Source organism: Falco peregrinus, chromosome 17 (genome assembly GCF_023634155.1).
Source record: "Falco peregrinus isolate bFalPer1 chromosome 17, bFalPer1.pri, whole genome shotgun sequence".
Taxonomy (NCBI): Eukaryota; Metazoa; Chordata; class Aves; order Falconiformes; family Falconidae; genus Falco; species Falco peregrinus.
In genome coordinates, this window is record NC_073737.1 from 183,181 (window position 1) to 195,348 (window position 12,168).

A 12,168-nucleotide genomic window follows, 5' to 3' on the forward strand; every position below is an offset into this window, starting at 1 on the left:
GCAGCGACTTCGCTGCGTGAAGGTAATTTCCTGGGGTTGATCTGCCCTGCAAAGGCACCATGCAGTCTCCAGGCTCTTGTCTCCAGAGCTGTGGTGTGCCCAGCTGAGGGATGGGTGCACACCATTCTAGCAAAGCATGGAGCTGTGACTGCCAAGCCAGTGGGGGGATCCCTGGGGTGTGGACTTGAGTGTCCTGGCAGACCCCAACTCCTCTCACGTGCACCACCCCTGCCAGGCTCCAGGCAACCTGCAGCCCCTCATCCCTGCCTGTACCAAGCAGCTGGCACTGGAGCTCCTAACCAGAATTGAGTCCAGGGGAGGGACCACGAAGGGCAGACAGCAGCATGAGAGCAGCCCCTTGCTGGGGAGCCTTCCACAGCTGAACCGAGTAGAAACAGGTCCTATGCTGGAGAGGAGAACAGCTGACCAGAAGGCAGATCTGGAGCATCATCTTTGGGGCAGGGGGAGCAGCACTAGCTGTACAAATCTGGGGAGCCTGGCAGTGCTAGCTGGAGCATAGCAAAGGGCATTAACAGGTAAGCAGAGAGGGAGATCTGGGGCTCCTTTAGGGTGACAAGCAACTGACAGTTGGAAGGGGCTCAGCTGCTTATCAGAGGGCAGAGGGTGTAGCAAGGTGGCTGGGATGTAGCAGGAGTCACTGCTGGGGATATTCTCCTTGCCTGCAGTGCTCAGGCTTTCAGATTCTCAGAAGTTGCAGCTTAACAGAAGCAGGGGTTGTTTGCAAAATGCCAGTCTTGGTGGTGTAGGAGGTGCTGGGCAGGTGTAGTGCCTCCTGGCCCAGGGCACAGGCAGGTCTGCCCCAGGCAAAAATAGCTGCAGGCAGAATTGTTTGCAAGTAATCGACAGAACGTTTTGTATCTGTGTAGCTGCCAAATGGAAGTGGCTCAGCCTGAGCTGGGGTAGGTACTGTAGGGAAAGACTCAGGGGGCTTGCGCTGAGCAGCAGGGGACAGACAGACTGCACTGTTGGCTGCTTTCCAGAGCAGTAGTGATGCTGGGGAGACTGACTCAGCAGGTAGCACAAATGTATATGCACCTGGTTTAGTATCAAGTGCCCAAATCAAGCATAAGTTCGGACCTACTTATTTGTGCACTGCAGTGGCCAGTGTAGTTACTGCGGGCAGGTTCCCCCAGGAAATGTCACCGTCTTTTTTTCTTTTCTGACTGATGCTATTGTGCAGGGATGCTGGGCTTCTGCAGACCCCTGGGGCAGACTGCAGCTTCCCTCCTCCTCTTTGGAACACTAGATGAGGTTTGGGGAAAGCTCAGGAGATGCTCATTTTTTTCATCCCTGTATTATCTGGATTATTTGTTCATAATCAGCATCCAGGTACTCTCAGACTTCTATGCTGGGGCTGTCTGGGGACATATGGGATTTAGATCAGAGGGTCTTGTAGGGAGAAGAGGTAGAAAGTGTTCAGTTTCAGAGTCCTTTGAAGATGAGTTTTTCCATGGTGTCCCCTTCATGGGTTAGAGGCTCTGACCCCAAAGGTACAGGGTTTGTAAAGAGAGGCCATGTGAGATGCTCTTAGCACTGGGCTGCGGGACTTGGCTTGTACTTGGCACTGAGCAGATTGTGTGCTTGCACCTGGGGATCTTCCAAGTTGCTGTGCTTTATTTCAGAATTTGGCCCAGTCATTAAACCACCAACTGCTCCTCCCTTAGTCTCTCTTGAAGGGGAGAAGAAGCCACACAGAATTGAGCCACAGCAGCAGGCCAGTCACTGGAAGCAGTCACACCGCTCTTGCTTCCACTTAGCCATAAACAAGCAGAGGTAAACAGGTGTTTCATGCACCCACTGCTCCCTTATGGACCTCTGGGAAAGCAAGTCACAAGGAGCAGGGAGATCCTGCTGCTGACATATGTGCTGCAATCCTCTCCAGGAAGGAGTGGGGATGCTGCCACGCGTGGCACATTCGTGCATGCTCTGTGTGTGTAGAAGCTAGAGCAGAGCCTGGCAGGGGAAATCATCTTACTTTGCCTGTTCAGAAGTGGCTCAGAGAATTCCCACCTGTCAGTTCCTGCGGTTGTCTGGAGGAGAGGAGCAAGAGTAGATGGGGGCTGTGTTTGGCCACGCTGGCCCATGCCTTCTGAGATGGGAGACTCCACACGCAGATCACGCCACGGATGTTCACTCATGTCGAATGACAAGCCTGAAAGTGGAGGAGGGATTTCTGCATTGTACACTACTCCTGTACCACTCTAGTGCAGAGGAATATGTGGTTCTGGAAAGGAGTCTGCAAAGAATTAAAACAGGGAGACCCAGCCCCAAGCTAAAGACGATAGCTTTGATCTTCTTCGTCACCCAGAAAGACAGTCATCAGCTGTCTCCACTGGCCAGCTACAAGTCCTGTTTGCAGCCCGATTTCTGGTGCTGGTGAAGGGATTTAACACCTTGATGGGGAGCACATGGCTACAACAGTATGAGGCACTTCTTTTGGTGACGTCTTTGCACTGGTTCCTGCCATCTCCCTGAGGTTAGATGGCACTTTAGGGTTTCCTTCTGAGGAATATCAGACCTGTGAGAAAGGTCCAACCTCACATGTCCTGTATAGAATAAAGAGGGATATATGTGGTCAGACCTATCCCACAGGCCCTGTATTCTTACTCAAGTGCAGAGACCTTGACATGCCATCTGATCTTCATCCCTCCAATTTAATCCCCTTCATTGCTGCCATCTGCATCAGTGCCTTCATCACTCACCTCCATTGTGTTTCAAATTCCTGCATGCTCCCATATCATCCATGAGGAGCTGGAAGCCTGAGGATGGGTGCGTCTTGCTGCCAGGACCCTCACCAGCAAGAACAGCACTGTGCCAGCATGCGGTCCTAGGGGATAGTCTCTGTTGGGGTGGGCAGAGTGGGCAGTCTGTGGCATGACCCTGTTTTGGTGCAGGCAAAGTGCTAAGTCCTGCCTTCTGTGTTTGTCTGTAGGGCTGTGTCTGTCGCACTGACAGCCAGCGACTGGGATTTCTGGGAAGCGTTTGCAGCACTTAGTGAGGGGAATACAGCACCTTTGAAATTAAGTACATCTTGTGGCGGTTTTGGGTCAGATGATCTGTCAAGACAAAGCAGATATGCAAAACAGCCTGTATTCTTCCTGGAGCAGAAATATCGATGGGCCTCTGGGAAACTATCTCCTGCAAACGTTGTGCTTATTGTTGTAAGGCCAGAGAATAATGATTCCTCACAGGTTTTCAGCATTCAGAAGGTTATTTATGAATCCCTTGTGTAAAAGGATGTATGCTGAGGAGAGCAATCAAGCATCTATCTTGCACTCCAGGCATTTGTCGTGCAAGTGTAATGGAGAAAAAGCATGTGTGTCTGTGGCCACATATCTGACTTGTGAGCTCATGAAGGTGAGGGTGTCAGTGACCATCTGTGTGGGGTTGCATAGATGTTTCTTAGTCAAAGGAGCTGGGCTTGTCCGAGGTGATACGTGCCGTATAGCCGGGTCTGGTTGGGGACTGTTTCCTTTTGGTGGCTCTGTTCTGTGGGTTTTGCAACATTCCCACTTCATTTTCCCTTGGAAGCAGGCCTTTTGTGCTTGAGGCTCTTGGGAATTTTGGAGTTGGTGTGCTGAGGAAGCCTGTGAATTTTTAGGGGTTTTCTCTTTGTGCTTTAATCAGAGTTGAGAAAAAGAATCTATGAGTCTTCAGCTGTGATCCTGGATAGCTGGTGCTTTGAGTAAGAGAGGGTGGGAAACCTTTTTCTAGTATGATAACACTCTTGAAGCTGTTCTAAGTTTAATTGGAGTGTTGAGTGCTGGAACTGGAGCTTCCCCAGGCATTTTCTGCTCCCCTACCTATATTCAGGTGGGGATGAAGCAATTCTGTGAAGTGACCTTCCAGTACTCTAGAGGAGCTGAAACAGATGGTTGGGAGGTGGAGTACTTGGGCAGGACTGCGTGCTCCCAGGGAGCTGATGTCTCTTTGCCACATGACAGCATTGCGTAGGGGTGAGTAAACATAATGCATCCACCTGGGAGAAGTGAGGGACAAGGGACATTTGCCTTATGGGGAAAAAGTGACATCTGACATTGCCTGCATATTGAACCTCTTTGCTAGCAAATATCCCAGACCTTTTATTCGCATCTGGGAAGCGGAAGAGGGTGTCAGAAATAATGGAGCAGAAGCTCTCTTTGCAGCCTTTAGCATGCTGGCTGGCCTGACCCCTTCTGGTCAGGTCATGATGCTAAAAGGGTGCTGGCCAGCCCTCTGCACCTAGTGCACCTCATCTTTTCCATGTGTAGGAAAAAGATGACCTAAACTGGGGGTTTTGACTTCCTGAGAAGTCACTTCATTTGTTTGGGAGCTTCCTGGAACTGGTAGAGCTTAGTAGTGGCACAGCAAACACTTTCTCTGTGCTCTTTGCTGCAGTTAAACTCTGAGGGAGCAAAGCTGACCCTATGCTGAGCACGGGCTGCAGGATGGGGCTGTTGGTAGGCAGTCTGCAAAGCCAGGAAGAAGCCAGCTGGTGGACTGGAAGCTCCTGAACTGTTGTGAATTAAATTTGGCAGCTGCTTAATAAAATCATTGTCCCAGGCAGAGCTTCTCACTGCGCTTTTGTCTGTGTAACTGCTAAGTTTAAGGTTTGCATGTGCACTTACACATCAGCTCTGGTGCATCCTCACTCTGGGCCATACACAAAGCTCAGCTTTGTGCTTCAAGTCTGAGAAGCCTGACAATCGTGTGCAGGAGCACTCCGAGGAAAGTCACTTGGGCAAAGACACAGGAGCTGACATCAGAGATGTGTCATGAGCAGGGAGGGACTGAAACAGTGCCTGTGGCACCAAGCACACACATGCTGAGCTGTGGTGCCACCCGTCCATAGGAAATTGTCTATGGGGGCTGTGTGTTTTGCTCATAGAGAAACCTTCAGCATTAGTCAGCAGCTCGGCATTCAGCTGTGTGCAGTTGCCCTGGCAGCATGGAGCTAACCATGGCTGTCATGCTGGGTGCCAACGCAGGGCTCAAGGGCAAGGCAATGACTTCTGCTCCCACCAGCCTGGACTTTCTCCAGCATGAGCCAAATGCCCACAGTCGTGTCTGCACAGGAGCTCAGAGTAGGGGCTTCGCCAGAGAGCCCCAGCCCCAGCATGTGAGTAACGCCCCTCTCCCACCTTTGCTTCCTCCAGAACGGGCTGAACGCCTTGCACCTGGCCTCCAAGGAGGGCCATGTGAAAATGGTGGTGGAGCTGCTGCACAAGGAGATCGTCTTGGAGACAACAACCAAGGTGAGGCTAAGGGAGTCTGGTCACATTACTCACAGTTCCGCACCCTGCCACTGCTGCCAGACGTGCCAGCAGTAGCTGAGAATGAGAGCAGTGAATCATGCTGTTTGCTCTCAGCCCCTGGAAAGGCTGTGCTGGTGGCAGTGCTGCTGGGCTGGGGCCTGGGACCCGGGCTCTGATTTCAGCACAGTTGAAGCTGTACTGGGTACCACCGGGTGGGTGTGAGGTTCTTCTCCGCCCATGCCTCTCCCCTGTGGTGGCCATGGGGGCCACTGAAGGCTCAAGAGGGGAGTAACAGAAGCCAGAACATGTCCTACTACTGTTTTTACTCACATCTCCTCCTGGCACTGGCTGCACGCTCAGGTCAGCCCTTGCTGCCCCAGGGCAGCCCCTTCATGCTGCAACGCTGAGATGGCCTTGGAACCATTGTAGCAAACTTGGAAATCTCTGGTGCTCCTTAAATAGCGTACCATTCCCTCCCTGGCATCACCACGGCAGGGAGTGGTTCTTGCTCAGTAACAAGCAAAACAACGCGCAGGCAAGCAGGGCTGACAAATGAGCAGCCTCCAGCACTGTCTGAAAGACTGCGAGAGCAGGAGGGGGCTGGCTTGCCACCTCCCCAGGGCTCTGGCACTCTGGCAGGGCTCAGGGCGTGGAGCAGGGTCTGGCATTCTGCCACACCACCCAAAGGCACAAGTCGGAAGAGCCTGTGTCTGCGTTTTTCTAGCCTGCTTATCATCCCCTAGCTCTGCTGGATGCCTTGGCTACCTGGGCACACACTGCAGTTTTGCCTGAAGACTGCCAGTTCAGCTCCCCCATCCTCCTTCCCCTCCTCATCTCTTGGTGCTGGAGGTACACAGAGCCTGACAATGCATACAGCATTTGCTGCCAGTAACTTCATGGGAAAGATGAAATCACTCTCTTCCCTGGCCAGCGAATGTGAAGGATAGCTGCAGGGACGGAGCATGGGGTGAGGGCCCCACAGGCTTCCCCTGGCCAGCTGCTCTGTTTGCACGTGTGTCAGCACGTGTGTCAGCACGTGTCAGCCTCGTCTTCCCCTGGTATCCAGGGCTGCTCCAGCCCCTGAGCGCTGCCCTGTGCTGTCTTTCAGAAAGGAAACACAGCCCTGCACATTGCTGCCCTGGCTGGACAACGGGACGTGGTGCGGGAACTGGTGAACTATGGGGCCAACGTCAATGCGCAGTCACAGGTAGAGTGCCCTGGGGTGGGAAAAGCACCCAGCATGCGTGATAATGGTGCCCTCATGGTGGGAGCTGTGCCTGGCATGGGCACCTCTCTCTACTCCTGTTCAGGGGCAAGGATGACTCTGCCAGACTCCCGGAAGAAGATGAGTATGCAAGTGGTGGGGAGGGATTCTTGAGGGGTGTGGGGAGACCAGCATGGTCTCTCTGCAGAGGGAGTCCATGGCAGCACACACAAGCACGCTGAAGTCATCCAGGGAGGACTCATGGCCAATGCCTCCCTGGCACAGCCATAAGGTCTCCAGCAAACCCTGCAGCTTTACATGCTGTGCCTCCTTCGCTCTCTCTTTCTTGGGCCTGGTGGGGTTGCAAGCTCTTCAGCTTTTGCCTGATGGGAGAAAGGTCCCTGGAGCAAGGGAGAGTAGTGTCAGTGAGTGGAAGGCAGTGTCTCCTCAGCTGGCTCTTGTGAAGCATCTCCTGGTTCTTTCTGGATGTGGGGAGCCTCGGGCTCCAGGTCTCTGTGATTGCTCCACTGTAGCTAGTTTTTTCCTTTTAAACACCCACACTGTGTATGCTTTTGCCCCAGTTCAGTGAGCTGGGGGTGTGGGTGTTGATGGGGTGTAGATCTGCAAGGAACCTAAGACACTCAAGGAAAAGTTGTGTTGATGTGCATGGCCCTGTGTTTGCAGAAAGGATTCACGCCCCTCTACATGGCAGCGCAGGAAAACCACCTGGAAGTTGTCAAGTTCTTGCTGGAAAATGGAGCTAACCAGAACGTAGCCACAGAGGTGAGACCCTTGGGGAGGACCCTGGGGCCCTGCTTGCTGGGGCTGCTGTTGGATGTGCCAGATGCTGCCATGGCTCCTTGGCTCTCCCTCTCTCACCTGCCTCTCCTTGGCAGGATGGCTTCACACCACTAGCTGTGGCTCTGCAGCAAGGGCATGAGAATGTGGTTGCTCACCTTATCAACTATGGAACAAAGGGAAAGGTCCGCCTGCCCGCCCTGCACATTGCAGCCCGCAACGATGACACTCGCACAGCTGCCGTGCTGCTGCAGAATGACCCCAATGCTGATGTCCTCTCAAAGGTGTGTGGCTTTCCCGCCCTGTCTCTGGGAGTTTTCCCACATCCCCAGGGAGAACAGCAGCTTGGTATGCTGTATTTATCCATCCTTTCAGCAGGGAGCATGTGTCTGGCTGGGCTGATCCCTCCTTCTTTCCCCTAGACTGGATTTACACCCTTGCACATTGCAGCCCACTACGAGAACCTCAGTGTGGCCCAATTACTGCTGAACCGTGGAGCCAGTGTCAACTTCACACCCCAGGTGAGTGCAGAGTGGGAAGGCTGCTGGGACGGGTACTGCTTCAGCACCAGAAGAGGATGTTGTGCCACCTTTCCATGTAGGTGCAGCAGCAGCTGCCAGGGTACACTGGAGAGGTGGGACCGTGCAGAAGGTAGCACGCTGATGTGTGTCTGAGGAGTTGCCATTAATAACCAGCGTGGGCCCTTTCTACTATGTCTCCCCTTTGTCGGATGCAGCCACGCATCCCTGGAAGCTCTTTGGGACACCTTGTGTCCAGGCTGAGGGACAGCTGTTGCTGTTGCTGCAGGGCAGAGCTGATAGCCCCTGCAGTTGGTGTGCCTCTTCAGTCCCACGGGTGCAGCCAAATCCATGAGCTGATGCTTTCCTGCAAGCTCTGTGCAGCTTCTGTCCACAGCCTTTAGCTGCAGGCAGGAGCAGGTCCTCACCCTCTCTCTCTCAGCCCTGTGAAACAAGCTGTTCCCCTGCATCGTCCCTGGGCAGGGATTTAGATCTCCTCTGTCCTTTGTTCATACGGTGACTCCTTGCAGCCCCGCAGGGAAAAGAGAAGGGGTTTCTCCCTCTAACAGACTGCTGTTCCTTCTGTCAGAATGGGATCACTCCCCTGCACATAGCCTCCCGCCGGGGCAACATCATCATGGTACGCCTGTTGCTGGACCGCGGGGCTCAGATAGAGACAAGGACCAAGGTAAGACCACTTCTGAATCACCAGCAAGTACGCGGGCCATCTCCCTCCCTGAGCTCCCTGCATCCCCTGTGGACATCTTGCCGGGTGTGTGAGGGAAGGTTGCTGGTGCACTAAGGGGATGGGCCAGGTTTTTCCCTGGTGTACGTAGAGGTGAGAGGAGGCTGTATGGCTACAGTGGGTGCGCCCTGGGGGCTGACGGCAGACTCAGTTTTGCCTTATTTTGCAAACAAGTCCGAAGCCCCTGTTACTGTGCTGCCTGAGGGGAGAGCTGTGCCCTCCCTTGCCTATGCTGAGCCCTTGAGCTTTTCTCTCTCCCCAGGATGAGCTGACCCCTCTCCACTGTGCAGCTCGCAATGGACATGTGCGAATTGCAGAGATCCTGCTGGACCATGGGGCACCTATTCAAGCCAAAACCAAGGTATCCATGGGACTCTGGGGCTGTGCTTGGTGCCAGGTCCTGGGGCAGCGCAGGGGGTAACAAGCTGTGCACAGCTGCTGAATGCCACCCGTGGCTGGGGCTGACTTTCTGGCCTGCCAAGGTATAAGGAGCTTCCTGACCTCCTCCTTGGCCCTAGCTGGAGCCCTTGGCCTGAGGGCTGCATGCTTCAAAGGAACGAGCCCTGAGAAGGGGATGGCCTGGGGACAGCCTGCCCCATGTCAGCAGCTCTTCAGGCCCTGCCTCTGCTCAGCATCGCCTTGCAAGCCTCTGTGAGGGATTTTGGGGCTTCTCTCTGGTAGCACCCTGGGGAGCAAGCCATCATTTCTGGCCCAGAGCTGTGGCCAGGGGAGTGAGGCAAGGGCTAGGTGGGATGCCTGGTCCCCCTTCCTGGCCCAGCCCTGAGGCCCCGCTCTGTGGTCGTAGAATGGCTTGTCGCCGATCCACATGGCAGCGCAGGGTGACCACCTGGACTGTGTGCGCCTGCTCCTGCAGTACAGTGCTGAGATCGATGACATCACGCTGGACCACCTAACACCGCTGCATGTGGCCGCGCACTGCGGGCACCACCGAGTGGCCAAACTGCTGGTGGAGAAGGGGGCCAAGCCCAACTCCCGAGCCCTGGTGAGTGAAGAGGGGCAGGCAGGGCTGTGGCAGGGGGGAGGGAGAGCGTTCTCACTAATGGCTGTCCATTTGTCCATCTGCAGAATGGCTTCACACCCCTCCATATCGCCTGCAAGAAGAACCACATCCGGGTGATGGAGCTGCTGCTGAAGACAGGTGCCTCCATCGATGCCGTCACGGAGGTAGGTGGGTTGCAGCCCAGCCCCAGCTTTCCAGCTGCTGCCTGTCCCCGGCAGGCAGCACTGCAGGGGATGATGGCCCTGTTGCCTCTGCTGGTCCCCAGACACCTCCTTTATTGCGGCTTGGAGCTCTTTGCAGCTCAGAGACTGTTGAGCCTGGCAGCATCTCCCCACAGCCTGCTTCTTGCAGGGCAGGGGGACTGCAGAGGAGGTAGCCATTCCCCATGTTCCCCTTGGCTCACTTGCCAGGCTGCTGGGGCCGGCCAAGCTGGGAACCCAGAGTTTGCCTCTGTGCTGAGGTGTGCCCCAGGGAGGGGGAGAAGGGGGCAGGAAGAGATGTTGGGAAGGCCATCAGTCCCCATTTGGCTCCTGGCCCCTTTCTTTCCACAGTCTGGCCTGACCCCCCTGCACGTGGCCGCCTTCATGGGGCACCTGCCCATTGTCAAGACCCTGCTGCAGCGTGGAGCCTCTCCTAATGTGTCCAATGTGGTGAGTCCCATCTGGCTGGGGCTGTGGGAACCCAGCATGGCGAGGTCGAGCAGGAGATGGGGATTGCCCAGGTCAGGCACCCATTGCTCTCCTGAGCAATCTCTGGTGTCCCCTGCTTTGTGTTGGCAGCGGGAACTGGTAGGGACCAGAAGAGGTTGTGGGTACTGCTCTCCAGTGCTCAGGCCAGAGGAACAACCACAGGAAGGCATATCCCCTCCTATGGCCTCACCACTTTATCCTGTCCTTGGTGCAGAAAGTGGAGACACCCCTACATATGGCAGCCAGAGCTGGGCACACGGATGTGGCAAAGTACCTGCTGCAGAACAAAGCCAAAGCCAATGCCAAGGCAAAGGTAGGCACAGAGATCCTGTGTGATAGTCCAGCTCTGGGAATAGCTAACGCAGGTTTCTTTGCTCTCGCTTACCCAGAGCCTGGCTTGCCAGGGGCTGTGCAATGGCAAGAGCAGGGCTGGGGCCCCTTTGGCACGGCAAGCAAGGGACTGGTCCCAATCTGCCAAAACAGCTCTTCTGCCTCCCTTGCAGGATGACCAGACTCCTCTGCACTGTGCTGCACGCATTGGCCACACTGGCATGGTCAAACTCCTGCTGGAGAGCAATGCTGAGCCCAACCTGGCCACAACAGCAGGGCACACGCCCTTGCACATCACTGCCAAAGAGGGGCATGTGGACACAGCCCTGGCCCTGCTGGAGAAGGGGGCGTCACAGACCTGCATGACCAAGGTAGGCTGCTGTGGCCACTGCTGCTGAAGGTGTGACCTGGCTGGGCCAAGGCTGGGCAGGCTGGTGGCACAGTGTCCCTGTCACAGGAGGGGCAGCCTCCTCCTGTGCCGCAGCATGCACCAGTGCTCTCCTCCTCATCCCTGACATCCTGTGATGGGCTGCCTTTCTCCTCAGAAAGGATTTACCCCGCTCCATGTGGCAGCCAAGTACGGGAAGGTGGATGTGGCAGAGCTGCTGCTGGCACATGATGCTCATCCCAATGCAGCAGGGAAGGTGAGTGCTGCTCCTGTGGCAGTGGAAGGAGTGGTGTGGTATGGGGAGAAGCTCTGTCTCACCTGTCTGTGCCCTCTCCCCCTCCCCAGAACGGCCTGACCCCACTGCACGTGGCTGTGCACCACAACAACCTGGAGATCGTCAAGCTGCTGCTTCCCAAGGGGAGCTCCCCGCACAGCTCAGCCTGGGTAAGGCTGGACTGAGTGTCCCTGGGGGTGTGGGGCTGTGTCATGTGTCCGTTGCCTGCTAGCCTGGGGCTATTGTTGCCCCTCATCCCTGGCACTCAGGGAGTGTACAAGGGTCCAGCCACCACTAGCCACTCTCCACACCTGCTGCTCATGCCCGCCTGGTCCCTTGCACCAGTACATGGGGCAGGCAGGGGTGCTGGGCAGCTGACCCCTTCTGGCAGACAGGCTACCTCAGAGACAGTCCGTGCCGGCAGCCTGGTGGCTGTTGCTTGGGGGTCGCGTCTCCATGGCAAGCCCTGAGGGGCAGTGCTGCAGTTTGGGAAACCACACACAAATGTTTGCATGCAGCTATGAAGCAGTGAGCCAGAAAACCCGTGGGCTCGTGAGTGTCGCCCCGCTCTGCCTGAGCATGGGAAACATCTCCCTAAAGAGCAGACCAGCAGTCTAGCTTTCCACTTTGTGTGCAGGATCTGCATCCTCAGAACAGACAAGTGGCTGCTAGTGCCGGCCCTCCCCATCTGGCACTCCTGTCTCCCCCTGCACAGGCTGCCGGCAGACTTGCTGGGCAGGCACTGGGAGCAGCCAGTACCGGCGCCAGATCCCCCGTTGGTCTGCGTCACTAACGGTCTGTGCATCACCCTGGGCAGAGGGTGTCTGCCAGCTGCAGCGTGGCAGCAAAGGCAGTGCTCAATGCTCCACAGTCTCTGCCTGAATACTAATCCTGCACATTGTGAGTTTTGCTCCAGAGCTCAGCCAGACACGTTCCGGGAGGTGTC

General features: G+C 55.6%; 1 protein-coding gene across 8 annotated transcripts in view; it reads left to right on the plus strand.

The window, feature by feature from the left end:
• Positions 1–12,168, plus strand: part of ANK1 (ankyrin 1) — a 66,408-nt gene that overhangs the window by 35,817 nt on the left and 18,423 nt on the right. For all 8 annotated transcript variants that reach the window (XM_055820129.1, XM_055820135.1, XM_055820134.1 and 5 more), the window contains 14 exons: positions 5,157–5,255; positions 6,364–6,462; positions 7,144–7,242; positions 7,356–7,541; positions 7,680–7,778; positions 8,365–8,463; positions 8,783–8,881; positions 9,326–9,523; positions 9,607–9,705; positions 10,093–10,191; positions 10,445–10,543; positions 10,734–10,931; positions 11,106–11,204; positions 11,294–11,392. In XM_055820129.1, the coding sequence (XP_055676104.1) occupies positions 5,157–5,255; positions 6,364–6,462; positions 7,144–7,242; positions 7,356–7,541; positions 7,680–7,778; positions 8,365–8,463; positions 8,783–8,881; positions 9,326–9,523; positions 9,607–9,705; positions 10,093–10,191; positions 10,445–10,543; positions 10,734–10,931; positions 11,106–11,204; positions 11,294–11,392 (1,671 nt within the window). The remainder of the gene's footprint in view (positions 1–5,156; positions 5,256–6,363; positions 6,463–7,143; positions 7,243–7,355; positions 7,542–7,679; positions 7,779–8,364; positions 8,464–8,782; positions 8,882–9,325; positions 9,524–9,606; positions 9,706–10,092; positions 10,192–10,444; positions 10,544–10,733; positions 10,932–11,105; positions 11,205–11,293; positions 11,393–12,168) is intronic.